General features: G+C 31.6%; 1 protein-coding gene across 4 annotated transcripts; it reads right to left on the reverse strand.

Moving 5' to 3' along the window:
• Positions 1–3558: 3558 nt before the first annotated feature.
• On the reverse strand, positions 3559–9687 carry LOC105138353 (telomere repeat-binding protein 5-like). 4 transcript variants are annotated; one of them, XR_844751.1, is made up of 11 exons: positions 9386–9687; positions 7832–8032; positions 6871–7726; positions 6559–6768; positions 6399–6461; positions 6183–6262; positions 5681–5922; positions 4893–5204; positions 4602–4665; positions 4332–4438; positions 3901–3989 (listed from the first exon to the last, which is right to left on the reverse strand). XR_844751.1 is itself a non-coding variant. In XM_011044411.1 (10 exons), the coding sequence occupies exons 2-10, from the start codon at positions 7910–7912 to the stop codon at positions 3816–3818; spliced, it is 2055 nt and encodes a 684-aa protein (XP_011042713.1). In that variant the 5' UTR covers positions 7913–8032; positions 9386–9687; the 3' UTR covers positions 3559–3815. The 4 variants fall into 4 exon arrangements, 3 of the variants coding, with proteins under 3 accessions (XP_011042713.1, XP_011042712.1, XP_011042714.1); XM_011044411.1 differs by lacking the exon at positions 4332–4438 and having other exon boundaries at positions 3559–3989; positions 6399–6434; XM_011044410.1 differs by lacking the exon at positions 4332–4438 and having other exon boundaries at positions 3559–3989.
• Positions 9688–16076: the final 6389 nt, after the last annotated feature.

The following is a 16076-nucleotide window of genomic DNA, read 5'->3' on the forward strand; positions in this document are numbered from 1 at the left end:
ATATATATATATATATATATATATATATATAGTAATTAAAATTAAATTTGATATAATTAGCAAATAATATGATATTTTTAAATTTTTCACAACTTTCAGAAAGTGTTTTCTGTTTAAATTTTCTAGAAAAACACTTTCCTGAAAATCAAGTCAATTTTTTTTTTGACTGAAAAATGTTTTTTTTAATTAACTTTTCTAATGATAAATAAACACAGGAAAGTTTAAATAGTGATTTCTTAAAAATCACTTTTCAAAAAATAAACATAATCTGAATATTTAAATTTTATTTTTTAGTGATATAATATATTTAAATGTTATTTTTTTTGAAACGCTGCAAGATAAAAATATACTTTTTAATTAAAATACTAAGTTTTTTTTAAATAATATTGTTTTGACATTTATTTTAACTTCTTGTGCTATTTAAAAAAAATCATTAGAAACAAACAAACAAATTAATTATGATTAGCAGGATAATTCAAAGTGCTTAATTTGTTTCATCATTGGTGAAAGGTTTGGTTTGTATTGGCGAGGCTAGAGCACTTGTAGGCGTAGTTGTTAAATTTGACATGGCTGACAGAATTTATCTATGAAATTCTTGAATTTAAAGCTTAAGTTAGTACAGACTTCAAGTTAAATTAGAAAAAAAATATTAATTTCACCAATCTCATCCGAGTTAACATCAATGATTTATTTTAAAATAAAATAATATTATTTTAATAAAAAAATTAAATTAAGTTATTTTATAATTTATAAATTAACTCAATAACCGAATTGATTTATGAGCAGGTCTTACGAGTATACTCCTTATAGGTATTAAGATAATATTTGATAATATAATAGCACTTAATTTTTAAAATATTTTTTATTTTAAAATATATTAAAATAATATTTTTATATATTTTTTTTAAAAAGTTTTATCAGTACATTAAAATAATATAAAAATATCAATCAAAAAATATTAATGATATTTTTTGAAAATATATTAATTTAAAATAAAATAAAAAATTAAAATTTTTAAATTTTTTCAAAATACAATACTGAACATTGCCCCATCGCGTGCGTGCTTGGTTATTTGCATGGCGCGTGCTTGCTTGGTATTTGCACGAGTAAAAAACCTAGGAGAGCGGCTATCAGCACTGTTTCATTGTCTATTTACACCGTTCTGTACCCTCTCTCACCTCCTCGCACAGTCTAGGACCATTAACAAACACGAGCATCATCGTCTCAGGCACCTCCTCTCCTCTGCATCCACTATGTAACATCACTGATCTAACCTTATCATCATGTATATCAATAACATTAGCAACATAGTTAGACTATTCAGTTTTTGAATTTATTTTTTAATAATTATCATTTTAAATTTTTTTAAAATTACTAAAAATTTATATAGTTATTAACTTTATAAAATTAAGTGAAATACAGATAATCTGACTCACACATTCATGTTTATCAACAAAATAAAATAAAATAATAACACCCGCAACATCTATCTAATATTGCAAAACTAATTATAATGCCATTCAGATCACAAAATACAGATCGAGATCAAGAATGCAGCACCACCCCGGCCAATTCAGTACCTTTAACGTACCACCACCGCCATTCCTTATCTGAACCTTCCACCTCGCTCAACCTCTGCAACACCGGCCCTCGATCAAGCCCCCCCCTACATATCCCAGATCGCTTATATCTACGCGCAACCCCATCTGAGAAAAGCACCCCTTCAACGCAGTCATTAAATGCCCGCAAACCCCAATTCTATATGATCGATCGGATCTTGTACCGGTCGGGGGATTCTTCGTGTCGAGACAATAAAGCAAAAGATTTTGTCATTCTTGAATGTCAAGCCATAAGAATTGGATTCTCGAGTCAAAGCTTTTAGTAGTGCAAAACTAAAGCTTGATTTCTATAATCCTTTCAGTCATGTAAAATGACATGAGAGAGTGATTAGAATAATAGAAACACTAAGGACTTCATTCGGTATAATTTAAGCTGTTTTTTTTTTTTTTTACTTCAAAAACGTTTTATTTTTTGTTATAATTAATTTGATTTTGATAAAAAAAATTTGCTATAGAATTCAGTCAATTTTACTTTCAACTTAATCTAAAAAGTTGTTTTAAATCAATTTTTATCAAATGTATTTTTTACTTAATTATTTATCTTTTAATTATAATTGAAGATCAATATTACATTTCATAAATCACATCAAATAAAACTTAAGATATGAAATCTATAGGCACCATGTATAATTTAACATTTAATTTATTGAATATTTTTTTTTATAATTTATTTTATATATAATTAACTCAATTTTATAATATATATCACAAATTTAATGAGTTAAATCAAAGTAAAATGATATAAAAAAACATCACCTCATTTAAAATTAGTTTTTTTCCTATTAATCTTTGTGGGGGCGGTCGCCATAAAAAGCATCAAGTATTTTATGAAGTTAGGCTCCTCACCGGAAAATCCCCAACTATTAATATGCTCGATTACAATGAAATTTGAACCACAAGCAAATATTCCATGAATATAAAAGACTTAAATGAATGTAAAAGTTTTTTTTTTTCCTTTCTAAATTAACCTTTTCAATTATTTTTCGGCAAAAAATAGTCCTCAGAGCTTGATGGCCTTACATTCGAGGATAGTCCTAATCTGTTACCCATAAGAAAAATATATATACCCTTTTTATGAAAGAGATGGTGAGGCCGACATGGCATTGGGAAAAGGGGTGACGATAACACGTAATTCTTAAAATGATAACATGTAAACAAGAAGATAAGGAATATTATTGTCGTAATATAAAATATTTTTTAAAAAAAATAAAAAAGACAATTTTCCTTGCATGGGGGAGACTATAACAAGTAATAAATTGCAATTCCTTGGAAAATTTAAAAATTACTCCAAAACTTTAAAAAATAAATATAAAGCAGTCTGGTAATCATAGTTTTGGATAAGCAACTAGATTCCAAAATCCGAGGATGTTTGTCAGAAGAGCACAGCGCATGAAAACCCAAATGAAACGCAACCTTTTTCCAATGCGCACCTTAAATTTAAGAAAATCCCCATTCGCAATGTTAGGTGACAAATACATGTGATTCCATTAAGAGTCTATTAATGGAGTTCCTTTTCTATAGGAAAAAAAAAGAAAGTAAACTATGTAAAATTTTATAATACTCAAGCTGATAAAACATTGAGAAAAAAATTATTATTATTATAGCATGAATGCCATGACATTGCTCATGAAGGTTGGTGTTTTGAGCAAATAATAGGGGTCTGATTGATCGTCCAATTTTGCAGCAATTGTAGGAGCATATACGTGTGGATCCACCCAACACAATAAGAAACAAAATAGAAAGAACATCACTGGTGTAAAATTTATTCTGTTGGAGGCACAAAGATAAGCTTAACTGGTACCCCAGAATCCATCACATCAAATCAAGAAAAGACTGTGAGGGGCTAGATTCTAGCAGCATTAGAATAAACAAGATGGAAGGAGATCACGAGACAGCACCCTTCCATTCTTCAACCCAAAAAGGACCAAAAATAAAAAGATTACGAGAAGACATTTCTGTTACCAAATGATTTCTGTTAGGATGCTCTTATTCAATCGACCATTTACAAGTGCCAAACCTCACCACGCAGGAAAAGAATGGCGGCGAGCGCAACAATATCACATAGATTTCTTCAACACTTCATTTCTCCCTTGTTACCAACTTTTTACAGACTGGCCACAGAATACATAAAAAAAAATTGAAATCAGTCTCTTAATCCACTAGTCTATGTTTTGTTCAACCATGTGCTACCAGCTCTCAGAGGAGAAGGCAAGTCTCTGCCTGCTGGTGTTTGAACTGTTGCTTGGCTTGCTGCTGGGACCAGTAAGCATGTGCAGCTAGAACCCTGTCTAAGAGCTCCTGGGGGACAGGCTCTCCCCTCCTTTGCTGAGGAGATATTCTTGCCGTGTGCACCAGTGTTTTCCATTTATCCTGTGTGATGAAAAGACACTCATCAAAAACAAAATCCACAAGCACAAGGCAACTGGTACTTTTTAAGCAATCTACCAAAACAACACAAAGAGCTTCTGAAATTGCCCTTTTCATTTTCAGGAAGAGCCAATTGAGAGCCATCTAGAACGTGAAAACTTGTGCAACACAAATGGGAAACTTTGGTGTTTCTGTAATTTGCAAAGGGCATGTTAGTTAAGAGGAGAGGAGAGAGAGACAACTAGAAGAAAAGAGTACAAAGCGACGCCGTGTGAGATTGGAATTGAAAAGATTCCTTGTGAGACACAACCCTGAAAAAGGTAAAAAGCCTAACTAAGCATTTACCTGTTATACAATCAACTGTTTGTTGAAGAGATTAAACTAACTACATGCCATTGTGAACCCAGGCCATAAAGCCTTGAACTTTGAAACATATCTTAAAATATTGCACTCTGGGAACAATAAAGAACCATCATAAAGTAACAACAAATAGCTGATAGGACGCCCAATTGAATAAGGAAAAAGAACATCCAATATGCAGGAGGAGTAAATACTTGGCCAAGGCAACTATACAGTAGTAAATTTGTATCAAGGCGACAAATTTAAAAAACCCACCTTCAAATCCACGTATGTCCGATGCTTTGCATTATCAAAGGCTCGCAATTTAACATCACGCCATCTGCAGGTCAACAAGAGCATTAAGAAGTCCATTTATACAGAATTGGAATGCATGAGCGAAAATCATCTTCTAACTGCAAGCACATAAAGTTGCTAAGACTGGAAATAGCATTTTGATCAAGCACTGTACCTGGCCAATTGAAACATCATTAATGCAAATATTCAGACAGTGCTCTGACTCAAAAAAATTCATGTTCCTTAGCTTTGTGCATCAAAGAATAAACATACCTTCCCGTTCCAAGTTTCTCAACTGCTTGAACCAATGCTTCAACTTCAGTAACAGAGAAAGGTCGACGAATTCGGCGCTGCGCAATCTCAGATCGTTTGGATTTCCGATGTGCCGGAACCACAGCTAGCGCCTCTACATTCATTGCTGGTACTGCAACCAGCGCTTTTGAATTAGTGCTTTTGTCCATAGAAGTGTCAGTAGGAAAGGGTGCTGAGTCATGGTCACTCTCAATATAATTCCCTAAATTGTTCACATGAGGCTCAGGAACAGCACAAATGCTCTGATGTACCACACCAGTAGTGTGAGGATACCTGGTAAAGAGCATTCAACCATCAGCTGATTAGCAACTGAGTTGATCCTTTAGATTTGGGTGAAGCTAAAGAGTCCATATTCAACCACACAAGAATCTGCTTCAATGTCTTAATCCAAAATTTCAGAACTATTAGAAACATAAATTACATCATAATTACCATGTAAGATTAAAAAAAAAAAAAACTTCCTTTAACTCTATCTAGTATCAGGCTATTTCTTTACAATTTGACTTACTGTAAGTCAAATCAGCCAAAAATCACAAGGAAGGCCATCAACTAAAGCATTTGCAAGCACTAAAGAAGTCCACTCCCTAGGTCTGAAGTTCCCTTTCGCATTCTAGATTCTAAAAATAATTGGGTGCTAATTGACCAAGGTTTTTTGGTCTCCATTTCTTTTTGTTTGTCCACCAAAGAAAAGAAATGCTACTTAAAACCTGAAAGGCTGATTTCTAAATAGGCAGAGAACTTCCAATTACCTGAGTATGGGCTGTGGTGTGTCACATTGAAGAAAAAAGGGAGAATCTCCAGGGCACAGAGAAGGGGGGATTTCTGAAGGATTAGGCTCCAAGCAAAAACCCAAAGCATCCAACTGGTTATTGCGAGAAATCCCAGTCTGCTGTAAAGTTTTATTGTCCTCCCTAACCTTCTTTCCTTGAAGAAGTACACCAACACGTATTCCACTACCAAGTATAGCAGTCACGGCATCCATGACAGTCCTCTACAGAACTCATATCATTAGAACACACACTAGAGACCAAGTATTGATGAAAGAGATCTACCATTCACAAGGAAAATTGCTATCACATAACCCATCAAAGGATTAGGTAGCATGGAGCATGGATAAACACATACATGAACATAGAAATAGATTCATGCCAGTAGGGTTGCAATGTCTTGACAACACATATGCCTATATAATCAACCCAGAAGGATAAGGAAAATGCATCAGTCAAAATTATCGTAACCAATTATTGATACCTTCAATGAACCAACAGTTGAACTTTCTGGAATCTCAATAAGAAGCTCTGGCACACTGAAAGACTTGATCCTGAGCTTCACTGAGGAAAAGAAAAGACACCTTCTCGTAAAAAACTCTTTGAATGTCAGAAAACAATTAAGTCAAAAGAGTACATATCAATCACTCCATTGTTTATAAAAAAAATAAATCAACCACTCCATTAATGGTTCTCATACCATGAGAATCCCTAGGTAGGAATGAAGTGTGTCGACCTGCAAAAGAAGATGATGTTCTGGTGGCTGCTTAAGAATTAGGATTATTTAGCAAATGCTTACAGAGGGTAATAAATCCCAGAATCTAATATAAATATTAAAACAAAAAATCTAGTAAAGAGACCTCCACGCATTCTTGAACAGGAGACAGAAGCATCTTCATTGCTGCCCTTTTGAGATGAATCAGAAACAAACTCACAACTCATTCCTCCACCAGAATTTGATGGTGAACTATAGGCAAAGTGCTTCCTCTTTTTGAAAGGATATATCCTTTCAGACCTTTGATGTCTATAACAGTTCTGCCTCTTGCGGAAAACAGGCTTCAAATCCCTATCTAGATGAATCAGAAAATTTCCATTTAAAAACAACCAACAATTTATCTTGGATCATAACGCAAACAAGGAACATAAATAAGCAGGTATGTAAAACCAATTACCAGAGTTAGAAACTGTAGCATCCTTCAACCTTGGAGCTACTTTCCAATATTTAGAAGCCAAAATTTTCCTTATTCTTCGATCTCCAATTCGTGGTGCTGGCCTAAAGAACTTTTTTGTGGTTATAGGGTGTGTACACCCAGAGGAGTTTTCGTCATCATCTCTACTAACTACATTTACATCATCCTGAATTGTGGGATAAGAACTATCGGGAGCATGGTTCCCACACAGAGGCACCTTGGCACTACTATCTGAACTGACTAGTGCAGGAGGTTTTGCATCCAGAACCACAGGGTCCTCTAAATTGCATATATTGGCCACAGTGCTACTTTGCACCATCCCAGACTTATGAGGCTCATCTTTCACTGCTCTTTTAGTTTCAGCCTCTAATTTACAGCCACCAAATTCTATGTACTCAGAGGAACCTCCCTCTACTTTGCTGGCAAAAGTTCCTATTTCACTCTTGCTTTGGCCATTCCCAAACTTCTCAGCATTGGACCTCTCTGCACAATCAGGCTTTGTTAGTGCAGAAGTTAATCCTAAATTGAGGTCATTCTGGGTGACAAGAGATCCTTTGGAACTGCAACCTTGTCGATGAACACGTGATAGAGCAGAAACATAGATGTTCTTGTCAGCACTTCCCTGATCGCAAGCTTCTACTTTCAAGGATTTTTCTTGATCCTGCCATTCATTTTTTACAGCACTATTAATAACTGCATGCTGATCTTCGTCTGCTGATGTATCACTAGAACTGGGAGCCCTTTCTTTATCAAGCAATAACTTTCCAGCTACAATGGCTAATAAGTCAAATGCATACATCTGATTCTCTTCATGTTTCTTCTTAAAGGAACCCCTCCTCTAAACAAAACAAAACAAATAAAGACCACGAGTATCGGCAACTGAGGAAAAATAAAAGGAAAGAAAAATATAATCAAAACACCTAGCATCCCAATAATACATTACCCTAGCTGATCTGGTAGCTCGGGGCATGGGAGGAACCTGATAGCCATTGAATCCGTAATCTAATCTCTTCTGCAACACCATACTCAGAGATAATACTAAGAAGGACACATCACGTACGGAGTAACAGTATTTGTGGGTCCAATTTTTGAAAATGCAGAATTTTCCCAGTTACTCAAGCTTTATAATCCCAACAATAAAACCCTGGCAACAGATGAACATAATCATCAAGGGATGACTTATTCAATGAATAGAATGTAAAAATTATAATCAGGTACAAAGCCAAAATCTGTGGACGCAAAGCTCAACACAAGAACATAAACTTAAAAAAGAAGAGGAGAGAAAAAGACCAGGATAAAATGAGTTCTCTCTAGCGGAAAATTTAGAAAGGAAAAAGGAAACCCATATGCTAGCATCAAACAAAGATCAATCCTTAAAACCCGGTATGCCAGATATTAATAATAATTAAAAAAAAAACCACTGCATTCATTTGCTTGGTAGCAATAATCAGAATTGTTTCTTCTGGTACGAATAAACACTATGAATTTGTATATTGCAAAATTGCATCAGAATTTCGGCATCTGATCATGATTTTGAGGCCAGGAGGCCATATCCCTTGCAACCCATCTCAACCCATATAGAATCCGCACACGCAAGCACAAAACTTAGAAAAAATACCTAATCATGTCCTAATGATCTAACAAAAAATCAGCAAGTGCACCACAAAAATAGCCAGATAAATCAGGGAAAAAAACATATTTGATGAAAATTGTTACACGGAAAAGCATGAAAAATCCTCAGGGATCTATAAACTAAAACCAAATTTACACATTAAAACGACAAAAAAAAGAAGAGAGACTTGATGTCATATTTGGGACATCAAAATTTTCAGTTTTACTTGAAAAGCGTATAATTAAACCGCCATAGAAAAAACTAAGACCGCAATAAAACCCTGATATAAAGGATCCAAGTAACAAAATCCCGAAAACTGAAATTCAGACACTTAAGAAGGAAATTCAGGGCAGTTCAGACCAAACGAATTCAGAGGATCTAAAACCCTCCAACAAGGATCAACCTTTAAGAAACCAAAACACTAGTTAAAATTAAATTTTATCATCGCCTCTTAAGTGTAAAGGATAAATTTTGTATTTTTGAAGCAAAAAATATCTTTTTAACAGTAAATCACTCAAGAGATCTCAGATCGAATCCGTTGAAAACAGAATTGTGGATTGAAACGCAAATCCTTGAAGAATCTCTATGAAAGAACAACAAGTGAGAGAGGGACACGAATTAGAGTCAACAAACGAAACCCACTTGAAGTTTCAGATTAGACAAAGGAAAATGAGATAAAAAGTTCAAAACTTCGATTCATGTATGAACAATTCAGGCATCGAATCTGCCTTTAAAATCCCATTATACATCAACCAAACCAAACAAAGCACAGTGTCATAAAAAAAAAAAACACTCTCTTCAAATCGTCAAAACCCACATTAAAAACACCAAATTTTACACAATTGGCGAAATAAAACCCACAAGAGAAATCAAATTGTCACTCACCTTCTATTAAAAAGCCAAATTTCTCTTCGTTTTCTGGTTCAAAGTTCAAACCTTTATTATTTTTTCCCTTCACGTAAAGAGGGAAATTCTGAGAGGTAATTTAGAAGAAGATGCAAAGAACGTAGAAGAAAACACAAATGTCTTGTCCCTTACACGGCACTTTCTTTCTCTCCGTTTCTCTAATTTTCTATCCCATGTTTTCCTTTCACCAAGAAAACGTTGTTCTTTTGAACGCTACCCAATTTTATTTTATCTCTCTCTCTCTCTGATGGAAAAACCCTCTAAAACCACCCAACATTTTTCTTAAACCCCAGTTCTTATACCATTGACTCTTGACCACCGGACCTATCGGTTAGCGCTTCCAGGTGACTTACTATAGCCAGTAATGGCAACTTGCCTAAAGACCGGTTCTTCGTGATTGGGTTACCCTTCTTTGGCATCCTATCATCCACAGGATGGAGAAAAACATTGGGTTCCTTCTCTCTTTTTGTTTTTTTTTTCGAATTTTTCTGGCGGTGCCACAAATTGACTCGTCCATTTGTATTTTGTTTCCATATATAGGAAATGCTAAAGTTGTCTCTACGTAAATTTCTTATTTGCATCATACAAAGAATTGGTTGTTAAGGGAAAAGGTTTATCCTCTAAATATGGCTAATTCCAAACAATTGATTATGAAATGAATCTACCCTAAATATGACTTCAAAGCAAATGAAATCCTATACGCTTACTCTGCTCAAATTTATAGAAAGATTCCAGGTTAATGAATTCTTCATTCATGGACTCTCGTTCGTTATCGTGCACCATGAAACCAAACTCGTTGACTCTAATCTTTTTTCCTTTCATCTACGAAATCTAACTCGTCCATCAAAAATAAATCTCCAAATTAGATGTAATCTTGTCAAGTTGAATAATAACAATTTAGTTATGCAAGTTAATTAGGGATTTTATGAGCTTATCAAATTCTTTTCCGGTTTAGTTGAAAGAATAATCAAGAAACTCGCTCGGGTTTTATATTCGAATCTCATTTTCTTAATCCATCGTTAATAACAATGAAAAAAATATTTAAGCGTATTAAACTACTGTAAAACATTATAATTAACCATGCAAAATGTGGAAATTCCCGCATTCAGGCTCTCTTTTCCTCGGTGCACAAATTAAAAATATTTCACTTCTTGTTATTTTATCTATCGTTATTAAACATAATTGTTGGTTTTAGTTTTAGTTTTGCTCATGATCGAGAGCTGATCTAAATTGAATTGTAAATAAATGAAAAAAAAAATATCTAGACAAAGACAATACAAACTATGTAGTTATTAATTGAGGTTGATCTCTCAATAACCTAAAATTATTTCATTTCTTTATCAAAATAATTTTTAAATAGATATGACAACTATACTATCACATATAGTAAATAGTAGTCATTAAAAAAATAGCAAAAGGTTTCTTCCTTTTTAAAAAAAAAAAATTGGATTATAAGATTAAAAAGTATTTTTTATAATACGATGAAATGCGTTTTTAATTGAAAATAAATGGAAATAATATTTTTTATTTTTTATTTTTAACATTGATATCATAAAAAAACAATTAAAAAAACTAAATTAATTTTTTTAAAATAAAAAACCAAATTACCAAACACATTCCAAAGACACGCAAGAGAACTGTTCCGATTTGTTCACCCAAGTTTTCTTACCGCCGCACGTTTTGGTTTGTAGATAACACGTAAGTTACAGTCGGTCTCTGAATAACTTGCTTCAGTAATTTCACACACGTGTCTACAGATCCATACACTGTTTTTTTATTACTTCATTATCCAATCAGATGGCAGGGGACCTCAATCACAGATCTAAATTTGAAACGGACCGTCAAGGGCATATGGGTCATTATCCGAAAACGTAGACGTTTCGTAAGTTGTTGTGTGTATTCGAGCAGTTATCCCGATAAGCATGTGACGCTCTTTTTCACTTCTTTTTCTTCGGAAGAAACAAAAACTTGTGGTCTGTTTCTTTAAGTCCTTGCCACGTGGATAATAAGAATAAAAAAGAAAAGCCTTAGTTTCGTACGTGGCGAAAGAGGAGGTCCCTATTGGTGGCTTTTTGGTCAGTATTATCTGAGGAGGGATTAAATTAAATTAATAAAAGTATTTTGAAAAATATTGCTATGGTGGGCCGGGTACTATCAACAAGTAACGGCGAGAGGGGGAATCTCCGTAAGAGATAACGTTGATGGAGGGGTTGCGTGTAAGGTTAAGGGCCACGATAGGTAACGACGTTGTGCTCGGGGATAAGGGGCGTGGGGATTACGGTGGGACCGAGAGAGGTGGTAGGCCCCAACTAAATGGAAGATTTAAAAAGTGTTTCTGTCCAAATTTTGGTCCTAAAAGACATTAATTTTTTATCGAAAAAAAAAGTGTCAATTCTTTGATGGGAAACCGACACGTGCATGAGAGAAGGGCGGGTTGCCAAGAGAGATGATCTATGGTGTTTAGTTGGAGGTTTAGGTCTTTGGCTGGGTTTAATGTTGGTTTAGGACAGGAGACGGGAGGATAATCATGACACGTGGAAGATCAGGAATGGCTCCACTGTGGATTATCGTGCTGATTATTTAGTTTGAAGGGGTAGTTGAGTACATTTGGTGGATATGGTTGGTGAGTTATGAGAGGATAATTACAGACATGTACCTTCCTCCCTCATGCCAAACCGTGGAATTAGAGATAATCTAGTCTTGTGATAGCAAATATAAGATAAACTAGACGCGGTGTCTGCGTTTTTTTGCAAGTTGGATTAGTTTTTCCTGTAAAAAAATAATGTTAAAATGTCGAAATAGAATAAAACAAGTACATAAAAAATTAATTATGATAAACTTATGATCAGTATAACAAGAGATGAGCTAATTTGATATATTCTAATAAATTTATAAAGATTAGAATAATTTTAAAAAAATAAAAGAATTTTAAAAAAAAATTATTTTAATTTTTTAAATTTGTGATTCAAATCGTTAGATTCGAAGCATCCATTATAAATAAACTATAAAGTTTAATTCTCAATTAATCAACTATTGAATGAATGAAATTAAAAAATTAAAAAATAAATATTAAAATTAAAACACAAAAAAATTATATTTGATTAAAATGTGAGATTAAAAAGAAAATTTAATTTAGTAAAAGGATAAAAAAATTTAAAAAAATAATGATCAAAATTGACATAAAAATTTAATATAATGTTTTGATTGAAATGTAAAATTAAAAAGAATAATAACTTTTGTAAAAAAATTAAAAATCAAAACAATAAGAACCAGATTGGAAAAAATATGATACCATTAATTTAAATTGAATGATAAAATTAAAAAATAATAGAATTTAAGGTAAAATATTAAAAATTTAAAGAATGACAACCAAGTTGGAGAATATAATATTTAGTAAATTGAGATTGAAAGATAAAATTAAAAACAAATAAAAATTCTATAAAAGAACCAAGACAAAAAATTCAAAAGAATAAAAATAAAGTTGAAATATCAATAACTAAGAGTGTCAAAATATAATTTTAGGGAGTGAGAAAGAAAATAAAGGCAAACCAAACCAAACCATCGACACATTAATTCACTGATAACAAACTAAACTACTATCAAAGACACGTGCCGCACTAACAACAAGAGGACAAGGTGACGCTTCAAATGACAGGGTAGAAGAGTATTTTTGGATGCTAAGAGAACTCTTTTTCTCTTTACATTTTTTTTTGGAAACAAATAATATTTTTTTATGTTTTACACTTTGAATATTTATCACTTTACACTTGGACTATTTACATCATTATTTTTGTTTTTATCTTTATTCTTTTCTAATTTATTTTTAATTTTTCATTATCTATATTTTTTTGAAAAATTATTATATAAAGAATAATAAAATAATATTTAACTGTAGCAATTGCAACATTATTCCATTTTGTTGCTACATTAAAAATTAGCTTGAGATTTTATATATTTTTATTCATGCATATGGTCTTTACTATATTTTATTATATATAAGTATCTACTTTTTAATTTACGGTTATATTTTTTACTCAATGTCAAAAAATATATTCATAACACCTGCACATTAATTCTGTTGTGTTAGAAAAAACAATTATTCAACTTGCATAAGGCGAGTTGAATAAACACGTTATTACTTTCTTTTTACTTTCTTTTTTGCATCTATTGATATAAATGATTCTCAATGTATTGAATTAAATAAATGCATATTTTTTTTATTTATAGTAATATTTTAAAAAAATACACATTTGAAAAGCTTGTATATTTATTTTTTACTAAAAAAATTATTCGACTGCTACAAAGTGTGAGTTCAATAACTAGTAATAAACCAAAAAACATTATAAAAAGGAGAGAATGCCTTTTGAAGCCAGGATTAAATTTTTTTGCTTATAAGACAATTTTTTTCATTTTACTATGCAATTAAGATTGAAAAATATTTATTTGTTCATAGTGAATTTTATGATGACCAACAAACCCTATGAAAAGAATTAAATGCTCTTAGAAGCTAGTATTAAGTTTTTTAGATAAAAGGGCAAAATTATCATTATATTATTTTAGTGAAAAGTAATCCTAAATATGAAGCTGATTTTCTTTATTTTAATAATTGTTTTCAAAAATTAAAATAAACATATAAAAATAAAAATAATAGATTCCAACATTAATGAATAATTTTAGTAGTTTTATGTAATTCATATTTTAGTTTTTTGTTGTTTTTACTTTATTTAAACCTTGTATTTTATTTAGGCCATGTACACACGTTCGTTCTTTAAGTTATTAATTTAGAAAAATATAAATACCCATTTTAAAGGGAATGTAAGTCATGAAAACTTACAGGCTTTCATAAATGAATTTTATGTGTATTTGAGAGACTTCTCACACTTTAATTCTTTAACAAACTCAAAATCAATTTCTCAAATAATGATTCTTGTCATGGCATCATTCTATATTTTTTATTTATGAATTGCTATTTTTTAGGTTGGGGTTGAATATTTCAATAGTGTTTATGTTTAAGTTAAATATAATCTCTATATTACATTTTCAAGCTTGATTTCTTGGCTTTCTGATAGTTGTATTTAAATGTAGATTACATGATTAAATGCTCATGGGATTTGCATCGCTATTTCACATGATTATTCATGTTAACACATCCACTCAACACATATTCTACCACCAATTTCAAGTTAAGCTCTCATCTCTCTCCCAACGCTACTAGTTTTGATCATTTAGGGTTACAATCCTTTTGAATTGTTTCCTTCTTCTATTTAAAATTTACATTTTAAACTAAATTATATATCCAAACCTGTTATTCCCTTACCAAACCTATTACTATCAAAGAAGCCATGGATTTGTTTTTCAATTCTTTCTAAATTAAATTATAAATAATATGTTTTCCATTGTTAAATACAAATCAAGCACAATTATCTATCAAAATAAACAATTAAAAAAAACTAAAATCTTTCATAATACTCGTTTAGCCAACTAATTCAATCCTTCCAAATCATTCATTAATACTAGAAAATCAAGGCTGAAATCACTTATCTAATGATTTTTTATGGTTTTAAAGAGAGTTTTTCACACCAATTCTTTCAAATCTCTTCTCTTCTTTCTTAGCTTTAAAACATTCTCTTACTATATTTTTTTTCTCTTTTCATAAGTTTTTTTTACCTCCTAAAACCCATTTTTGATGATGTTTCTCTCTCAATATTGATAAAATTCTTTAATCTCACTCATTTTTATGAATTTCCTTCAATAATGGGATGAGAAGACATAAAGGTCTCTTTTTTTTTCTAAGCTGGAGTGATTGGCCTCTCGGCTATTTTATAGTAATTTTTCCATTAATTACAAATTTGTCCCTCATTTATGCCTTTTTTTTTCTTTTGGTATAAACCATCTAGTTTTCTGCATCAATTATGAGCCCTTACAAAACTCTAATAAAACTAAAATTTTAAACTAGATTAGGACAACATGTTAATAGACTCTATGAAACTATCAACCTAATCTAATAGTTGGATTGAGAGTTCTTCCATTCAGCATAAAACTAGTCAGTTCGTAAATTTTCATGAAAAGTCTAAATTTTCTTGTTCAATCTTCATATAAATCATATAAATTATCTTTATAAACCCTTAGTATCATTTTATTATTTCAAATTATATTTGTTTTATATTTTACATCTTTATTTATTTATCAAGCTTATTATTGTTTAATATTAACGTCATCGGTTTTTAACCGGTGCTTGCATCTTCACTCTTGCTTTTTCATTGCACTATCTTTTATTATAGTTTATTATTTATTACCTCACTTATTTTGTAGAATATTTTCTTATTTTTTATTATTTTATCCATCAAAACATAATACTAGTTTCATCATTTTGAATTCTAAATTAAAATTCAATTATAGTGGCATCCCTTCTATTACGCATCACAATTATTGTGATTATCATCATTTATATATTCTTTCTTATCCTAATTTTCATTACTCATTAGGGTCTTACTACTTTCACTCCTACATTTATACGAGGGTTTACTTATGATGCTTAAGTTAGCAAATTTATGAATATGTAGATAACATATATGTATAAAAAAAGTACGAGAATGTATTTTGTCATTGTTGGTTGTGCAGTGTAATGTTGTGTGTTCATACCTAATAATATTGAATATTTATACAACTC

Source organism: Populus euphratica, unplaced genomic scaffold (genome assembly GCF_000495115.2).
Source record: "Populus euphratica unplaced genomic scaffold, PopEup_1.0 scaffold88.1, whole genome shotgun sequence".
In the NCBI taxonomy this organism is placed as follows: domain Eukaryota; kingdom Viridiplantae; phylum Streptophyta; class Magnoliopsida; order Malpighiales; family Salicaceae; genus Populus; species Populus euphratica.

Bases quoted from the DNA above. Each gene is read 5' to 3' on its own strand.
- LOC105138353 (XM_011044410.1), bottom strand. From the start codon at position 7,912: ATGGTGTTGCAGAAGAGATTAGATTACGGATTCAATGGCTATCAGGTT. The intron at 6,769-6,870 runs GTAATTGGTTTT...TGATTCATCTAG, and splicing joins TGCTACAGTTTCTAACTCTG to ATAGGGATTTGAAGCCTGTT. The intron at 5,923-6,182 runs GTATCAATAATT...TGAGTTCTGTAG, and splicing joins CAACTGTTGGTTCATTGAAG to AGGACTGTCATGGATGCCGT.